This window comes from Eriocheir sinensis, chromosome 13 (assembly GCF_024679095.1).
Source record: "Eriocheir sinensis breed Jianghai 21 chromosome 13, ASM2467909v1, whole genome shotgun sequence".
Lineage (NCBI taxonomy): Eukaryota > Metazoa > Arthropoda > Malacostraca > Decapoda > Varunidae > Eriocheir > Eriocheir sinensis.
Genome location: NC_066521.1, coordinates 22,448,310 through 22,467,953, shown reverse-complemented (window position 1 = coordinate 22,467,953; position 19,644 = coordinate 22,448,310). Strand labels below are relative to the sequence as shown.

Here is a 19,644-nt window from a genome sequence, read left to right as displayed (position 1 = left end):
TAAGTAGTGAGTCCAGCTCAGTTATATCATCAAGGCCAGGCTGCGCTGATGTGGGATTTAAAAACCCGCGGGCGAACCAGCCTTCTCAGCTGTGCGATTTATGATTCCGAAATACGATGATCAGGTCATCTCAAGGAACGCCAAAAACATCTGTAATCAATGATTTTAGTAAGAATTATGCCTGAATATCGTTTTTTCGTGTAGGTGCGAGAGAATAGGGTCAGAAATCGGGAAATATCTGCAGCACTGGGGCGAACCCATGGAGGTAGAATTGGTGGAGTCATTCATTGAGGTGAGGCCGACGAACTCAAATTTACGGCCAAAAGATGGGGGTGGGCGAGCCTGGCCGAGCCCATTAAGAGGGAGCCTGACCTGACAACACCTGACACCTGGCCGCAAAAATGACAGCTCGGGCGGATTCACTTGCTGATGTCGACTCCACCAATTCTACCTCCATGGGCGAACCCGAGGCGGATCACGTGGTATTGTTTACAAACACACGAGGCGGCGGTGGTGGTGGCGGAGGCAGAAGAAGCCACGTGAGGCCATAACACACCATTCCCAGAGCCTCAACAGCCTCCAGACTCGGGGAATAGCCGCGAGGCCTCCCCAGAATGCACACAGACGGCCGGCAGTGTGAGGTGTGTCGCGGGGCGGCTGCCAAGTACAGGTGTCCGCGGTGCAGGCTCCAGTAGTAAGTCACGACACCCGCCACTATAGTAACCTAGACTCGTGTGAACGTATTGGTGCTTTGATGATAAGTTGAGGCTTTCAGACTAGGTGTAGGTAAGAAGACTCAGAGAATATTAGTGATGGAAAACATTATGGTCTGTGGCGAGGACAGGTATCTTTGTCCATTGGGCCTGTGGGTTAAGAGCCCTCGACCCTGGAACACTGCTTCTCCAGGTAACCATTTGTCGACTAGCTTGAGAGGGAAGATAAGAAGTTAGCTGTGTGCTGGTTTCCATGGGCCACCAAGACTGAACTCAGGCCTGTGGATTGGTAACGAGGTGTGCTGACCACCACCACCACAGAGGCACTGATAGTCCTGACACAATTTTTTTTCACTAAAATTGGGCTATGCAGGCAGTATGTGTGTGTGTGTGTGTTTAAATACTGTTTTGATAAGCATGAGACTAACTATTTCCTCTCCTCACCTTCAACAGCTGCAGTGTTGGGTGCTACAAGACCCACCAGAGTGAGCTGTGCCGGCCCGCCCAGCCCCCATCCCGCCAGGAGGTGCAGGACACTGAGGCCCGCACCTCTAGGCAGCAAGTCCTTTTCCCCACGGATGACACTGTTCCTCCCCGCACGCTGGAGAAGCTGAGTAAGTACATACAAATAACTATTGATGTTGAAAGTACTATTTTTATTTTAGTTTATATGCTCACCCATCCTGAACTTATAGAAAATATGGAATGGTGGATGTTGTTCTAATGTGTATTCAGATGTATGATATGATTTTGTGGCCATTAAATTTGTGTGTATCTATCTATCTATAAAAAAAAATATAGCTTATGAGAGCCATGTGATGGGGAGGGAGGTAGTAGGGATATATTCATCATTATATTATTATGATTAGTAGTAACATCCATGAAAGGGCATCAAAGGAAAAAAATTACAGACCCAAATAGAGTCCCTTTGATGATCATGATTGGGCATTGATATGAAAAGACAGTGACAATAAGGTAAGAAAAAAAAGAATAAAATAAGGGGCACAAAAAAACATGAAGGATACATCTCACCTACAGGAAAAAACGACAAGCTGAAAGCCCTGCTCGGCAACCCACACCTTCAGGATATGCTTGGTGAGGTGGACGGGGCCGCCAACGCTCAGGTGGCGATGCGGCGGGCAATGGTAGAGCCGATCTTCACCGAGTTTGCGGACGTTGTGCTGGGCGTGGTGGAGCCTGACCTCGAGGCTGCCAACGCTCCTCCACCCAAGAATAAGAGGGAGGCAAAGTAAGACACTACACCATAGCTATCTTTACCTTGACACCATTGTAATGCCTGAAAAAGAGAAAAGAGAGTCTCATTAGATCGCAGGGCACTACACCATGGCTCTTCAAAGTATTGCATTGCGAGGGACTATACTTACTGGGTTTCACTGGGTCACATTCACTTACTGGGTCACATTTTCCTTACAAAGATAACCACATACCACACAGCAGGAGACTCATAGATCTTAGGGCTGTCAGAAGGCTTGTAAAAGGTTCTCCAGGGTAATGCGTGTAATAAACTGGGTCTAGATAAAAAAACTGAACACTTTTTTTTCCTTCCATCCAGTGTGTTATAGATTGTCAGCGCACATTAAGATAAAAAGCACTGCATAACTCTTTCAAACATAAGTGTATCAAGGCACCGCTCCACCCGAAATTGACCTCTCTTTTGGCTACTCTTTACTTTTATCTTTTATGAGAGTGGCGAGTAGTGGACTTTTTTTTTGTACTCTTTTTGTTGCCCTTGAGCCGTGTCTGATGTAAAAACAAAACAAAAACATACTTCTTATCATACTCGCCACCCTAGAGTTCTGTGAAGAGGGGCGTGGCTCATCTTAACCACACGCTTGTATTATCTTTGTATAGACTCATATGCAGCGTGTTACAGTTTCAGTTTGCCGGCTCACGTTAAGATGGATAATTACAACCTCCTTCACACACTCTTCTTACTTGTCATACTCGTCACCCTATAGTTTTGCGAAGATAGGCATGGCTCACCTTAACCACGTACACCCTCGTATCATCTTTGTATAGAGTCATATGCAGCGTGTTGCAGTTTGCCGGCTCAGGTTAAGATGGATAATTACATACGATACCTCCTTCACACACTTCTTACTTGTCATACTCGTCACCCTAGAGTTCTACGAAGATGGGCGTGGCTCACCATAACTACACGCTCAATCCCTCCTAGAATGACTTATTCGCAGTGTGTTACAGAAACCCGGCGCATATTTAAGACGAAAGATTACATAACCCTCAAGTCAGGTTCACGGAGGCGGGCGCGGTACCGAAAAATTGAGGCTAATCGAGAAAGGAAACCCTGAGTTGCAGTTTCATTGTGAGGGCGAGGCGCGGCTATTTAGGAAAGGAAACTCGGAAACCCCACCCACCACCCGCAGCCTCCCTCCCCGTCACCCTCCTTCCCTCCCTCGTGTCACGGGTTCCAGCGCCCCTCGGCCTTGGTCACTGAGGGAAACGACTTGGACGAGCCGGTGACGGGCGGTCTTTACGTGTGTAGTGTTGCTCACGCCGGCGGTGGTGGCGGATGGAAGCTGTGCCCGCCTAATGGCCATACTGGTGCTTAGCAATCGGGTTGTTTAAAGTTAAAGAGATAAAGAAAAGTTAAGAGTGTTAGAACGTAAGAATTCAAAACAAGACGTGTAATGGCGATGCTTTATTTTTGTTGACACTGGTCCATATCCTGAGACTTGAGCATTTATAGCAAAAGTTCAACAAGTTAGAACGTTAAGAATTCAAAACAAGAGGTGTAATGGTGATGCTTTATTTTTGTTAACACTGGTCCATATCCTGAGACAGTTGAGCATTTAGCAAAAGTTCAACATGTTAGAACGTAAGAATTTAAGATGAAAGGTGTAATGACGATCCTTACCGCTTATATCGCTTTATTTTGTGCTGGAGTGTGTTATTCTGTTTACCCTGTGGTTGCATGTCCGAAAGACTTGTGCGTGTACGTGTGTTGTTGTGTATTGCGTCAGTGCGTCAGGCAGGCTTCATAGCGCTGAGTTGGCGAAGCGAGAAGTGTTCGTTGCGAGTCGCCCTTCATGCCAGGCTGTCCTCAACGAGCTAACAAATTCGCTGACTATACCCGGTACATACCTCGCCGCGTGGAACTTTCATATCAGTAATAGCATTGATCCCATGGCTACATTATCAATAGAACGGTAGATCCTGCCAGGAGGTACTTAGGATGGGAAGGGGGCCTGCATGGAGATTAGCCCGGAGGATCCCCTGGGTTTAGCGTCGTAGGGTGGGCGAGGCGACGCGTTCCCCGGCGTATGCTTTCACTGATTGATTGATACCTTATCGGATATCTTAATACAGTGCTGTCATATGTGCATTCAAAGCTAGTCTCTTGATATTCTTAACCTCTTGTGATAGGATTAAGTGAAAGCAAACGGAAGGTAAATGCAGACGTAAAATGTCAACGTGTAAGGCGTCTCCAGTCTGTGATCATTAAGCCGAGTGTGACGTTAATGTGTGTGCGTTCCCCTCCACCACAAGTCCCTGTCTGCACACACACACACACACACACACACACGTTGGCATTGACCTTGGTTCGCTCCTCCCGCCGGCGTCATAAATCGTGCGAAAAGTTCTCATGAGGAATGCGCTGCTTGCTTCCTGTTGAGGTGGTGAGGTGGTTTTGTAGCCTTGACGCGTTGACAGAACAGACGTCTTGAAGCTGCAATCTGGTTTACCAAGAATACGCAGCAGTCACCCACGGGAAGCGACGCACGGACCGTGACGATCAGAGTCCATGGCTAAAGTCCTTCTTCCCATAGGCACAATGAGGCTGTTGTTCTATTTCCTCTTGTGCTTTGTTGGGTGTTCCTCCTCCTCCGCCTCCTGTCCCTTTGTCGGGTGAAAATGAGAAGAGAATTGAAATTGTGGACTCATGCCTCGTTTTTTGTTAGTTTGTTTTACATATTAGTCTTAAACTTTATTACTTCTTATATGATGTGAACTCAGGTTTTTATTTATCCTTTGTCATTTGGGAAAAGGAGAGAGAGAGAGAGAGAGAGAGAGAGAGAGAGAGAGAGAGAGAGAGAGAGAGAGAGAGAGAGAGAGAGAGAGAGAGAGAGAGAGAGAGAAAAACACGTGTCACCTTTTGCCAGATAAATGGACCTAGGCGATGCTGTGGTCATGTTACGAGTATAGCCACGGTTTTCCAGCAAGTTATCAATACGTTAATGTCAGCTCTTCATTCTTCATTTAGCTCTAAGTAACCCACACGTCACTCCTGCATAGGTAGTGGGCGTGTGCGTGGTGGTGGTGGCGGTGGTGAACGCGGCGCCCCACCACAGCTCGGGGAGGCACCTGCGCGTGGCTGACGGGACACTGACGGGGGGTGGAGGCGCGAAGGTGCTGGCGGCGGCGCGGGGGAAGCGGAGCGTGACCAAGTTTGACGAAGGTAAAATGTTAGGGCAGATGTATTTTTCCCCTGAGAATAAATGCTGTGTTGTATAAGGATAGGATAAGGACAAGGGTAGGATAAGGACATGATTTTTCCCCTACCAAGAAAAGATGTGTTAAGAATAAGGGTATTATAAGAATAAGATAAAATTTCTTTTCCCCAACATATAAGATCTATTGGATAAGGATAGGGTAGGATTTTTCCCCTACGAATTAAAGATGTGTTACAAAAGGATAGGGTAAGGATAGGATAGGATGATCTTTTCCTACGAATAAAAAAAAGCATTGAATAAGGATAGAATAGGATGTATTTCCCCGACGAACAAAAAATGTGTTAATTAATTTAGATACAAACAAACAAACAAAAAAGATTAAGGCTGTATCATATGTCTTGTTTTCTTCTTTTTTTTTAACCGTGAAGCCTTAAAATATAACAAATCCATAACATACATAACAAGGCCATTGTCACTCTACACTTTCATCTCCAATCTTGCGCTAAATGTGACAAATATACGCAAGGTTATATTTCCATGCTATTTTCTCTGTACTTGCTTCCGTTTTTGCATCAGGTCAAGCAAGATTATATATTACGTGCGTGTATTTTCAAGGCCAATAGTTTCCTGGTCTTCCTTCCCCTCCTCGTGTCCTTGTGTTAAGAATATAGCAACAAAAATCAAGGGAGGCTATTTTGCGTGTTTTCTTTGTTTCAGTACATTTTTTATTTTTACTTCGTAGTTGAAATAAAGAAAAGAATACAAAAACAACACATCAGCACCTTAGTATACTTTTTTTTCCTCCATTTGTCTTCAATTTTCTTTGTTTATTACGCTTCATTTTCCTACGTAGCTGAAAAACAAAGAAAAAGTACAACCAAAAACACATCAACACCTGAGTAGCCTACATTTTTTTCCTTCCTTTTGTCTTTAGTATAAAAAAATCCTTCGAGGGGGAGTTATGGGATCATCTTTTTCGTTTTCTTTCTTTCGTTTCTTTCATATTCTTTCCTTTTTTCACATTTTTCTTGCTTTATTCCCTTTTCTCTACTATTTTTTAAAGCTCCCATATCTTTTTCTTCGTTTCATCCCTTTTGCAGAGGAGTGTGGCTAGTGGAAGCTGCTATCATTTCCTTTACTATTTTTAAAGCTCCCATATATCTTTTTTTTCGTTTCCTTCCCTTTGCAGAGGAGTGTGACGAGTGGGAGCTCCTATTATCGCCGTCGAGGAAGCGTCCACACCAGCAGGGAGGTGAGGAGTGAGGAGTGATCGCAAGGCCGTGTGTGACAAATGGCTTACGTATAGATGTGAGGATTTGATGGAGGAGTACAGGAAACATGGGAGAATATTTAGTATCAGTCTTAGTTTTGTCTACTTTTGTTTCTGATGATCGTTCTTTTCTTCCTCTTTCTTCATTTATATATTGACGAAGGTAAAATGTTAGGGTAGATGTTTTTCCCCCTATAAATAAGAAATATGTTGAGTAATAATAGGATAAGGATATGATTTTTACCCCAACAAATAAAAGATGTGTTAAATAAGGAAGGGATAGAGATAAGGCTAGGATATGGATAAGTGTATGATAAGTGTATTAGGCCTATCCTTTTTCGTTCTTTTTTTCTGCTCTTTCATCTTTTTCCTTTTCTTATCTTACTTTTTATTCATCTATTTGTACTATAGCTCAGTATATACGTCTTTTTAATCGTTTTCTTTCCTTCCTTTTCTCTTCCGTTCTTTCTACCTTTCTTTCATTTTTTTCATTTACTTATTTTTATAGCTCAGTAGGTATCTATATCTCTTTCGTCCTTTCTTTCCTTTCTTTCACATTTTCCTTTTCTCTCTTATCTTCCTTTTCCTTCATCTATTTATAAAGCTCTGTATATATTTTCCTTTTTCGTTTTTTCTCTTCTGCAGGTCCTGATGATGCCACGAGGAAGAGGGAGGCGCTGGAGGTCGACGTCGGCACGGGGATAATCGTTCAACCAGGAGGCATAACGACGCAGCGCCCATTCCGCTTCCCGCAAAACCGCCCCTTCACCCCTATCGGGCCTGACACCACCACCCAACGACCCATCAACTTCCCCAATCCTAGACCCCAACGTCCTCAAGCCACTCCCTCACCCCCAGTTGGTCCCACGCAGCCACAGCCTCCTTCCACGATCTATCACAACCCGTTTTTCCCCACTAATCTTTTCCCATCGTCCAGACCCAACCCTTTTTCCCCTACTCCAATTACCCCGGGCCCAGTTCCTCCAAGCTTGACTCCTCAACCGGTACTCCCTTCAGGTTTTACCCCAGGGCAGACCACACCGAACTCTCTCTTCCCTGGTTTACCCACTCGGAGACCCAGCTTTACCCTCCCATCGAATCTAGGACCAGACTATATCCACCCTACGACACTCCGCCCGAGGTACCCAGGAGGTTTCCCTTTCTCTGTGGCCCCGACTACGCGAAAACCATGTAGCTGCCGGAACCACACGAGTCCCACCGCCCCCCCTCCGGTCCTTTTCACCCCTGCGGCTCCTATCGGGCAGCCAGTCTCCCCTGCCACACCACAGATTTTACGCCCATCACCTGTCCCGTCGCCTGTCACTCCACGCCCACAGTTCCCCACACTACTTAGAGGCCGACGCCCAACGGTAGCTCTTGGACCGCCTGCTACCCAGCGCCCACGGTTCCCAAGTTTTACAGGAGTCCGCCGCCCATCACCTGTCGGATCGCCTGTTGCCTCACGCCCGCAGTTCCCCGATCGCTCTTTCAACATTCCACGCCCTATTACGCCTCTTCCTGGGGGTTTCGGGGCTACTGTGAGACCGAATTTCACCCCCTTCACCTCTTTCCCCAATAACCAAGCTCGCCCTATCATCATTGTGCCTTACAACCCGCAAAATGTCATCGGTGTCAATACAAGGCACCCGACGTCCAACTTCTTGCTGCCTCGTTTCCCCGATCGTCAGCCAACCAACGCGCGAGGCTTCGTTCCCGCCCCATCGCCTCTCAGAGTGTATTACATCAATCAGGCGAGGCAACAAGCTCCCAAAGAACAAATCAAGCTTAATGAAACCACAGAAAAATGACCCCATTCGTGATCCCAAAGGAGAAATCGAGATGAAGGAGACCAAAGAGGAATGACTTGACTCCGGCCGTTCGTGGGTCGCTCAAGACTGCTTGTTAAACGCCGTGCCAGGTGTAATGCGGCCTCCAAAGGTGTTAAGAACAGTTTTTTCGTATAAAGTTTCTCTGGTTTCTGCTTCAAGAGTTAAAATAGAACATGTCATTGATTTGTATGGGACAGGTATGTATATGTGTGTGTATGGTAGCTTCTGGAGATGAATAAAACTTAATTGGAAAGCACCGTAGTGTAGTTTGTTACCGCCTATTAATAGTTTTGTGCATTAGAGGCAGTTAAAGGTATAATAGTTACTGATATCATTCGTATAGCAAAGCGTAGACGAGTCTGTCACCGCTGCCTTTTAACATTCCACTTCGTCCTGCATTGCTCAGTTTGTCATGGGTCCTCAAAACTTATAGTACACACCCAAAGAAAAAAGAAACTAGCGCCATTTCATATCTCAAGTGTCTCATTCACCTTTTCGAAACTCCCAACTCCCTTCTAGACGCGGTGGAGAAGGCGAGATGAGTTCAGTTTTGCCTTGGAAGTGGTGCTGGTGGAGGATGTGGTGGTGCTGGATAATGTGGAGGAGGTGAGTTAATTAGAAATATAAGTAATTAGTATAATGGAGAGATGAGCTTAGTTTTGCCATGGAAGTGGTGAAGGCTGTGTGGTTGCCGGTTGGGTTGGAGATTATGGTGGTGAGTTTAATAGTAATGTAAGTGTGAATATATATACGTGGGATAACAAATTAAGTAATATATTAAGTCTCTTCACGCAAATAACAGCAAGCAAATTCTAAGATACTTCAACAAGTTACTCATCCTCCCTTGTTAGATAGGAAGTCTCGTTAGTAAGGAAGCATATATGATCTTGCTGAGTAAGGACATATTTTAACAATGCTGAGGTTAGAGAAGCTTGAGGAACACATGTCCAATGGTGAGAATTATGAGTACAAAACGGAGTAAAGATGAATGAGATGAGGATGCTGGGCCTACGCTGATGATGGAAAAATCTCGTTATTAGTTTCCTATGTGGGTCATTACCTTCTGCTATAAGTACCTATTACTTAATTGTTTCCTCATATACAAGCAAACAAACGAGTGAGAGAAGAAAAATAAGGTAGACAAAAGATGATTCATGTCTCTGTGATCTGGGAAACCGTCTTATAGATACGTGTATGTGACCGTATTGTGACAGTGATGGTGACTGTTCTTGGGCTCGTTATAAAGGCTGCAGTAACTATTAAACGGATATAATAACCTAGACTAGTAGAGAAACACAAGCCAGTCAGACACAGACCAGCTAAATAATAACATCTCAAATACGTACAAGGAAACAAGAGAGCTGTTACAAAGGTAGATCTCCCCTGTCCACATTGTCTCCCCAACCAAGACCATAAAACTACCTGTAACTTTTCGTGTGGGTCTTTACCAAGGAGATTACAGTGATACATTAATCTGTTGGGCTTTACCGTGGCTGGGCTGGTGCTGGGAAGGTCATCCTGTGCCTTGGTGCTGATTAAAGGTGTGTAAATAGCTAATTGTCCTTCCCATAGACCTGTACAGCTTGTTTTTATATTAAGGATGGCAGTGTAATGGTTATCTTGTCTTGTTCAGTGTATTTGGGACCTTATATCTGCTTTGTGTGTCTTAGAATAAGGTATTAAGGAGTAGGAGTATTGCTGTCACTTCACTAGGAGGGAGGGAGTGGATAGTTTACCTGTTATTTTTTAGTATTACATTGATTGATAGTTTATTGTTGCAAGTAGAAAGCAGAGAAGGGAGGAACATGTCGATTAACCCAGTAGCTGAGGGGATCATGTTTCTTAAAGGCCCCTTAAAGTGAGAAAAATGAGAAAAAATCATCACTCGCACAAATCATTTCCTAATATATATCAATGCATTTGTGATCAGTTTATGCATTATCTATTTTTTGGTGGCTTATATCATGGTAAAAAGTTGCTGGTACACGGTAAAGCCACAAATTTGGCCCGTCGCTGATACACGGTAAAGCCACAAATTTGGTCCGTTGCTAGTACACGGTAAAGCCACAAATTTGGCCCGTCGCTACTACACGGTAAAGCCACAAATTTGGCCCATCACTGGTACACGGTGATGCCACAAATTTGGCCCGTCAATGGTACACGGTGATGCCACAAATTTTGTCTGTTGCTGCTTCTGGGTTAACAATCAGCTAAAGGGATAGAAAAAGAAAGGGCCCGCTCAGGTTAGTAATAATTATATATGTGACAGCAGAAGAGAAATTTTTAGGTTAAGATTGGTTTTATATTGCACCTATAATGTTCCCTCTCCTACTGTACCTTGCAATTTAATAGAGTTTTTCAGTGTTATAAATTGTTACATCATGGTTAGCTTAGTTTAGTTAGGTTACTTTAGTGGTAAGGGAACTTGGTGAATGCTGGACAGTGAAATGGTCAAGCCTATCAGAGAGACCTTAACCTGTCCGCTGCAGTTGGCACAGATTTCGCCTTCACTGGTAGCCTGGAAACATATACTCCCAGGTCTTTCTCTGCCTCTGTGGTGGATAGTAGAGTGTTTTCCATGTGGTATTGGTATGCTGGATATCCCTTCCCAAGGTGCAGGACTTTACAGTTTTCTTCATTGAATTGTAGCAGCCACTTTTTGTTCTATCCCTGTAGCTTGGTGATGTCTTCTTGTAGGAAATCTGCAGGCAAGGGGTTAAATGCGATGTGACATTCAGTTTTAATTTCAGATGGCTGGTAAGGAAGGTCCAGAACCCTGCAAGTGCCCCAAAGACTCCAGTGATGTCCTGTCAATGGTGAGTGGAACAAGATTACAGATTAAAGCTAAGGATGTGTGTGGCCTTGGTGCTCATCTCCTGCACATTGGCCCTTAAGGTTGCGGTAGGAAATAACCTATTACCGCGGGACACAGGGCCAGCGTGGAAACATATTTATTATTGCTTATGAAGAAAAGTGCGTATTATATATTTTGAGATTTTTATAGATGACAATATTATACAGAATTAAATGTGTAATCAAATACAAATACAGTTAACCCTTGATATAACAGACTAATTGGGGGGGAACTAAGTCCGTTAATGCCGAAAGTTCTCTTGGTTGCTCCCCGTGGATTTCTGACCCCCTGACCTTGTCCATTATATCTGAAATCCGTTATAAGTGGGTCCGTTATATCGAGGGTTTATTGTACACATTATTGTATACATAATTTATATAGAGGGCATAAAGTAAAAATTCAGGCCCTTGAAAATCATTATGTGGATCATACAACTTCATCCTAAGCAGTAAAACAACCAAAATGTAGCCAAAGCACATCACAGTTAGTTTATGATTACACAGCACCAAATTATCACAGGAAATGTATTTGGCCGCCAAGCATGGGGACTTAAAGAAGATCCGAGAGTACCTCAGGAAAGGCAATGACGTCAATGCCCAGGACGAGGACAGCTGCACTCTCCTGGCCAGCGCTTGCGTCACCGGCCGCATTGAGGTGGTGCGCTTCTTACAGAAGATCCCGGAGCTCCACCGCAACATTGCCGACTGGACGGGCGACACACCGCTCATGCACGCCGCCAGGATGGGACACAAGGAGGTGGTGGAGGAGCTGCTCAAACGTCCACACCAAGTAAGTGTAGTGTGTCAATTGTTTTTTTTTTACACTAAAGGAAGCACCGCGAGGGCTAAACTAAAGAACACAAAAGCTCACTAATCACTCCTATAATTGTAGAGATGTTCATGGCCAGAAGAGAGGTCACTACTGAAAGAGAGGAAATTATTACTGAAATTTACTACAGAAATGGGCCTTAAAATCCATTCTCTAGTCTTGTGGAAGGTGTGTAGGTAATGGATAATAGTTGAAAGTGAAAAACTAGTGGTGAGTAGGTTTGGTCTCTGTGCAGGTTTGATTTATTTGCAGGGAGGTTCAGTACATAATGAATAGCAGTGGTCAACCATAGATCCATGTGAGTCAACGTTGCCAGTTTGTCGTACTCAGCCGATTATATTTCCCGACTTCCTATCCCCAAACTGTCTTCTGGGCTCCAATAACAGAACTAATTTATAGTTATCATTAAAAGAGTTAGGTTCTGATGTTTCTTGGCAATAGTTAGGTGTCAGAAACAGGTAAATACTATGCTCTGAGTACGACAATTTGGCAATGGTGTTGTGAGTTGTGAATAAGATCTGAATCGTCTCCTTTCCATGTTCCGTGTGGGAGCAGTGTTGTTTGGACGTTGAGGCGCTGAATAACTACGAAGACACAGCGTTGAGTATTGCAGTGGCCAGCAACCGAAGAGACATTGTTAAGCTCTTGAAAGAAACTAAATTGCCACCAGCAGTAAGTTCCTTTGTTAACTGATCTTGCTCTGGATAAGTTCATACTGTTTTCAGCTTATTATGTTGCAAGATATAATTGTTGTAGGTAACACAGTTTAGTTGTGCCTGACCTTTGTTAGACGATGACTCTTGCATTACAGATCCAGTTCCACCCAGACTCTCAAGATGCCCTGGTGCCCTACAGACCCAGAGCTGTTGAGGTGAGTCCAGGCTCTTGCCAAACTGTGTGGTTCTTGTGAGTTACTGTTTCATAGGAGTGGGGGCAGAACGTTTCCTGCACACTGACCCTCATCTGTGGTGTAGAGGAGGCAATCTGCCATGCAACATATAAACACCCAGTCAGTGCCCCAACAGCTGCCTCTCTGCCGCAGGTCACCTTCGAGTGCCCCATTTGCTTGGAGAAATACGACACCAATGAGCGGCGGCCTCGCTCCCTCTCCTGCGGCCACACCCACTGTACTGAATGCATCACCCAGCTGATCTACCAGTACAGTGGCTGGGTGACCTGTGCCTTCTGCAGAAGACAACATTCTACTAGAGTTGACGCAGCTGCAAAAGTCCCTGTGAATTATGCCATAGATGAAATTCTGCAGCAGCAGCAGTACTAATCGTAGCACTGGTGCCTGAAGAGGAGGAGTCCTGTGATTCTTGGGTGTCCTGCCTTGAGAGGGCTCTTCTGTTTTGTTGTGTGCTAGTTCACAAATTCAAAGGAGAAGTTTGTCGTATTTTTGTGCAATTGTCTAAATAATTACACCATTTTTTTTTTAATTCAGTAACTGGTGCATATGCAAGAGATGTTTCAAGAGTATCTGATCTTAATTTGGACAACCAGTCTTTGATTTTGCAGAGAGCTGAGTTGACCTTATCTTGGCAGTACTTAAGGCTGTGAATGATGGAAGATATCATGTGGCTTATATCGTAACCATTTTAGTCTTGGTGAAGGAGAAGTGTACAAAATTCCCTGGGTCTTGATGTGTGCAAGTAGGTGCTGTTGTTTCTCTCCATTCAACCATTACTCTCATGACAAGACTAAACATTTTCCTGCACATCTAGCACCCCAAAAAGTATGGAAGGCAGAATACGGCAAATCTATCAACGAAACCCATTTTTATTTCATGAGATATCGGCACATGGTATATATTGTGTCATTCTTTGTTTGACCATCCTAAGCTTGTTTTACTAAGGAAGTCAGAAGTATTACTTATTCATCACATTTTGTTTTCTAGTCACTAAGATCTGCTTAAGCCTTGCCCGCCACACTGCGTTCAGTATTGCTCGGTCATAACAGTGTGAGAAAGTTGGCTGTGGATGAAGATGAATACATTGAGGTAAAGCCCAAGTTAAGTTGATGCTGGAAATCCGATTCATCCCTCTTACCATACAAGACATGCTACTTATTAAGGAGAAATATACACGTGCTCTAAGAGAATCTTTTTATATACTCTTATTAGTTCACCAGAAATAACATTGGGACATAAGAAGTCTTTTAAAAGAGGCCAGCTTCCGAGACTTCTGTTCTTGTGTTTTATCTGAAGAGAGATGATAATAGTTTCGCATTGACATAGGAGGTTTGATATAACGTTTTGTAAGGAAAATAATAAATAATGATACCATGTTGTAATGTTGCTGTTAATTGTCAACTTAGTGTGATAGGATGGTTGCCAGGGTATTCCACGGCTTGTCTTTCCTTTACCGCCTCAAGGATTCATTAACCCATCCGCTGCGATTGGCACGGATTTCACCTTCACTGTTAGCCTGGTAACATATACTCCCAGGTCTTTCTCTGCCTCTGTGGTGGTTAGTGGTGTTTCCCATGTGGTATTGGTGTGCTGGATATCCCGTCCCAAGGTGCATGGCTTTACATTTTTCTTCATTGAATTGTAGCAGCCACTTTTTGCTCCACACCTGTAGCTTGGTGATGTTTTGTAGGAAGTCGACATCCAAGGGGTTAAATAGGGACATTGAGCCTCATGTTAGTCCTTCTTTATGGGTCTGAGGTCCATAGTCTTAAACATATCAGGTGCCCATTGTGACATTTTCCTAAAGCCACAAAAAATTGACTTTTTATGCGTGTTTTTCCCATTCAGAATGCAGGAGTCATGTAAAACTGTCACTAGCATCACAAAACAGTCCAAGAAAATCCCTAAAACTACTACAAGGGGCTTTTCAAAGAGAGGAACAGAGGCATTGAACGTTTGAGATCACGGGTCTGAATGGGTTGTGAATTTCAGACAGTGACTGGAGTGGTAGTTGGGTCAATCTTGATAGTAAATTTTTGTCATCTTTATCACATTCATTGTAGAAAAGTATAATGGATGTAACTGCAAGATACTGTTTAACCAGATGTAGGAGGTGCAAGAGCTTTTGATGGGTAAGCATATAGAATGAAACTCAAATTGAGATATTGAAAGTTTTGAATGAATGTTGTTCCATAGAGTAATGGATTGTGTTAACAGGACATCTTTCCAACAGGTACCTTTCAGATGATGACCTTGCTGCATCGTCCGTGTCCGTCAAGCTTCAGGTGTGAGGTGACTTCTGGACGACGGGAGAGCTGAGGCGCCCTCTCGCCAGCATCACGGTGAGTATCGTAACAAGGATCTCCTTTTCTGTTTTGTTATGTATTTATGCACTGCCTTCTGCCAATCCCACGCTAAGCTGTAACATGTCTATTTTGCGTTCACCTCGTAGTGTTCTTCTGTTGCTAAGTTATGAAGTGTTTTTTATGTCATTACCAATTTTATATGAAGCATTTTAAAGTCTTTCTGCATAGATATAGAAAGATGGAGAGGCTTTTAATTAACCCAGGAAGGCACGTTCAGTGTTTATATGCATCAGAGAAACTGTAAAAAGTGGAATCTTTAAAGTGATGTACATTGAGATTATTCACCTATTACAGATCCTCTATGTAAAGGCCGTACTTGTATGTGCCTTTCTGGGGCTATTAAAACCCTCGCCAGTGTCCAACCGCATGAGCTGGGCCTTCTTTCCCCTGTGCCCACAGTGGGGGTTAGGGTTCCAGGTTGTGTCATGGAAGTGGCTTCTTTCAGCTTATCAGTGGCTCGGCCTTTATGCTGGAGGCCTGAGTTACCAGCATTTTCTAATGTTTTATTGTTTCATCAGCACTTCAGTTTTCAATAATTGGTCATTGACTTCAGTTAACTGTGCTGTTTGAAGTTTCAGAAATAATAATGATACGATTAGCTTTTAATAGATTAGCTTTTAATATTATATCGTATCAAGTCCATAATACCTATCAGAGCCTCCGGAAAAAAGGCCCAAGTGTTGGTGTTAAAACAATAAACATGTTGGTCCCTTTAGTTGATATTTCAAGACTTACATACAGATAAAAGTTCACAGCTTCCCTAACATTTGTGTACGGAAGTCGTTAAGTAAGTCAATGCAATTAACGGAAAATTCTCTTCTTTCCCTCGACAGAATGGATCAGCAGACAGCTCCTGAAGCTGGATGGCCGGGTGGGTTCATCTCCCAGTGGTGTGTGTCTGCGAGCCGTCACCGTCGATCCTGGTAGCAAGATGTGTCCATCTCCCAGCATTGTGTATGTGGACCGTCGCCCTCCTGGTGGGCCAGAGACACCTGGAAGGAGCAAGGACGTCAAGTTAAAGCTGCATCTGCCATTGATCTTGTCGCATTTCTGAGGACTTTGTAAAGACGTTCAATAAATATATTAATCCGAAGACTGTTTACCTTCATAACACAAGAAACGCTTGAACCTTATCTCCGGAGGCTCTTTCAAGTATTTATGACTTAGGAGCATTAAATACATATTTGGAGCAAGGAGCATTAAATACATATTTGGAGCATTAAATACATATTTTTAGCTACGAATAGCTAAAATTGTATTTATTTTTTTGTTGAAAAAAAAAAAGTGAATAGAAAACTAGAAATGAAGTACTTAGGTCAAAACAAATAATTAAAATGTAATTGAAATGAAATAGGTTATGAAATATACGTCCAAAAAGATGGGTTTAATTGAAAAATATAAGCTAATAAGGAAAATATATCAAAGTAATTGTAACTACTAACTAATAGGGAGCGTATGCTCAAAGGCACGTTGCTTCACTCACTCACTGCCTCCTGAATGAGCCCCACCAAGCTGCCCTGACCATCTCCGGTCCCTCCCAGCAGGATTGATTCACCAATTAAGCTGGTAACAGGACTTGATTCAGTTTCACTGTGTAGTCACTGGTTTGACACAAAGTCATTCCATTGTAGGCACTTGGTACCCAAGGCATAGCCTACAGTAGGGCATGGAGCAGCAGAGGTTACCCCTGGGCCTGGCTGATGAGGTTGTGTCTCGCTGCACCACCCTGGCCGTCCCCAGGAAAAGGGGGTGTGATTGGTGGGGCAGGGGTGATCTCCCCCCCAGAGGAGCCAAAGTACTGACTTGGGATGGATAGGGCCGCTGCATGGGAGCTTGCTTGCGGGGACAGGAAGTGAAGGTGAAGAGTGAGTGAAGTATCGCGCCCCCGGGTGTATGCTTCCCATTAGAATGTAGTTAATGTCAGGAAGCAAAATATGAATAAATTACTTAGTAATTATGCATATCACACGCGACTTTATCAATCACTATCTGGCTATAAAAAACATAGTAATAAGTAACACACCAACATAGTTCAAATTAATAGCATGCTCTCCCCTCTACTTCATTATACAGGCCGCTAAAATGGAGCCTCTGTGGTCTAGTGGTCAGCGTGCCTGGCTTCTACTCCGCGTTTGTATGTATAGTCTATGAATATATGAATGAACGTATGTATAAAAATCTACCTGTATATCTATTCACTATCTATCTACCTAACCATGGGTACCTATCTATCTGTGTAACTATCTACCTATTTCTACTTATCTACTTATATACCTGCCTTTCTACTTCTCCCCTAAAAATCTACCTGTATATCTATTCACTATCTATCTACCTAACCATGGGTACCTATCTATCTATGTAACTATCTACCTATCTCTACCTATCTACTTATATACCTGCCTTTCTACTTCTCCCCATCACCAAATCGGAGCAAGCGGGTGGTCAGGAGGAAACGGGACCCCAAACAACTTCTATAAAAGTCGCGTCGTCAAATTGAATCAACGAGACAGCTCACCCACACGACAACACTGACCACACACACGCGCGCGCTTCATAGCAACCCGCTACTCCTTAAATATACAACAAAAACATGATAAACAACCACTTGACACTTGCATGCGATAACAGCGTCTTGGAGAATCAAACGTGCAACTTGTCAACGTCTACTTAAGTCAACGAGCCACCACACAAGATAACACTGGCCTCACTCATGTCTGCCAGATACGCCTCAAGGATCTGACAATATATACACACTTAATACCGTGTTAGAACCATGGAACGTAAATAAACATCTACTTAAGTTAATGAGGCAGTCCATAAGATATCACTGCAGCATCGCACTTGTCTTCCCGATACGCCCAAAGCAACAAAAACTCGATATACGAAACACTTGAATGCAATAATAGCCTGTCAGAACCGTTCATGCAACTTCAGTCAACGTCAAATCAAGTCGACGAGATAACCCACCACAAGACGACATTTAACACCAGCCTCATCAATGCCTCCTCGATTCACCTGAAGTAACAAAACCTTAATATAAACGCACTTGAATGCAATAATAGCGAGTTTGAACCATACATGCAACTTATATCAAAACTTACAAGACTACACTTAACACCAGCCTCATACATGGCTCTCCGATAGGCCTAGAGCAACAAGAACTCAAAATACAACGACTTAAGTGCAATGATAAAGAGTTGAAACCGCGCATGCGTCTTAGCAAACACAAGGGACATCATAAACCATCAATTAAGGAGTCTCGTGAAATAGTTATACCCGCCACTCCTACCTTCGTCCTCTTTCTCCTCTCTCGTTTCCGTCTTTCCTTCCTCCTCCTTTCCTTCCTTTCCCTTCCCTCCCCTTCTGTTCGTCCCTCGACTTTTATAATCTTCTCTATTCCTCTCTCTCATTTCCTTCCTTCCTTTTCTTTATTTCCTATCTTACCTCCCTCCTCCTTCCTTTCCTTTTCCTTCCCTCCCCTTCTGTTTGTCCCTCCACTTTTATAATCTTCTCTATTCCTCTTTTTTCGTTCTCTCATTTCCTTCCTTCCTTTTCTTTATGTCCTGTCTTCCCTCCCTCTCCTTTCCTTCGTTTCCCTTCCCTTCTAAATCATTTCTATTCTCATTTCCTTCCTTCCTTTTCTTTATGTCCTATCTTCCTTCCCTCTCCTTTCCTTCGTTTCCCTTCCCTTCTAAATCTTCTCTATTCTCATTTCCTTCCTTCCTTTTCTTAATGTCCTCTTCCTCTCCTTTCCTTCGTTTCCCTTCCCTTCTAAATCTTTTCTATTCTCATTTCCTTCCTTCCTTTTCTTTATGTTCTATCTATCCTCCCTCTCCTTTCCTTCGTTTCCCTTCCCTTCTAAATCTTTTCTATTCTCATTTCCTTCCTTCCTTTTCTTAATGTTCTATCTATCCTCCCTCTCCTTTCCTTCCTTTCCCTCCCCTTCTATAATCTTCTCTATTCTCCCTTCCTTTCTCTTCTTTATGTCCTATCTTCCCTCCCTCTCCTTTCCTTCCTTTCCCTCCCCTTCTATAATCTTCTCTATTCTCCCTTCCTTTCTCTTCTTTATGTCCTATCTTCCCTCCCTCTCCTTATGTCCTATCTTCCCTCCCTCTCCTTTCCTTCCTTTCCCTCCCCGTCTATAATCTTCTCTATTCTCCCTTCCCTTCTCTTCTTTATCTCCGAACTCCCCTACAACTCCTTTCCTTCCTTTCCCTCCCCTTCTATAATCTTCTCTATTCTCCCTTCCTTTCTCTTCTTTATGTCCTATCTTCCCTCCCTCTCCTTTCCTTCCTTTCCCTCCCCTTCTATAATCTTCTCTATTCTCCCTTCCTTTCTCTTCTTTATGTCCTATCTTCCTTCCCTCTCCTTTCCTTCCTTTCCCTCCCCTTCTATAATCTTTTCTATGCTCACTTCCTTCCTTCCTTTTCTTAATGTGTCT

The 19,644-nt window shown here is 43.5% G+C and overlaps 2 protein-coding genes across 4 annotated transcripts; both read left to right on the top strand.

Moving 5' to 3' along the window:
- The first annotated feature begins 481 nt into the window (after positions 1–481).
- On the top strand, positions 482–8,502 carry LOC126998209 (zinc finger HIT domain-containing protein 3-like). 3 transcript variants are annotated; one of them, XM_050859688.1, is made up of 6 exons: positions 483–694; positions 1,167–1,327; positions 1,752–1,962; positions 4,989–5,151; positions 6,336–6,398; positions 7,062–8,502. In XM_050859688.1, the coding sequence occupies exons 1-4, from the start codon at positions 615–617 to the stop codon at positions 4,990–4,992; spliced, it is 456 nt and encodes a 151-aa protein (XP_050715645.1). In that variant the 5' UTR covers positions 483–614; the 3' UTR covers positions 4,993–5,151; positions 6,336–6,398; positions 7,062–8,502. The 3 variants fall into 3 exon arrangements, with proteins under 3 accessions (XP_050715644.1, XP_050715645.1, XP_050715643.1); XM_050859687.1 differs by lacking the exon at positions 4,989–5,151 and having other exon boundaries at positions 482–694; XM_050859686.1 differs by lacking the exons at positions 483–694; positions 1,167–1,327; positions 1,752–1,962 and adding an exon at positions 2,890–3,296.
- Positions 8,503–8,815: 313 nt separating this feature from the next.
- Positions 8,816–14,219, top strand: LOC126998208 (uncharacterized). Its single transcript, XM_050859684.1, has 6 exons — positions 8,816–8,851; positions 10,996–11,061; positions 11,619–11,888; positions 12,483–12,599; positions 12,739–12,798; positions 12,970–14,219. Exons 2-6 carry the CDS (start codon positions 10,996–10,998, stop codon positions 13,204–13,206), a joined length of 750 nt encoding a protein of 249 aa, XP_050715641.1. The 5' UTR covers positions 8,816–8,851; the 3' UTR covers positions 13,207–14,219.
- Positions 14,220–19,644: the final 5,425 nt, after the last annotated feature.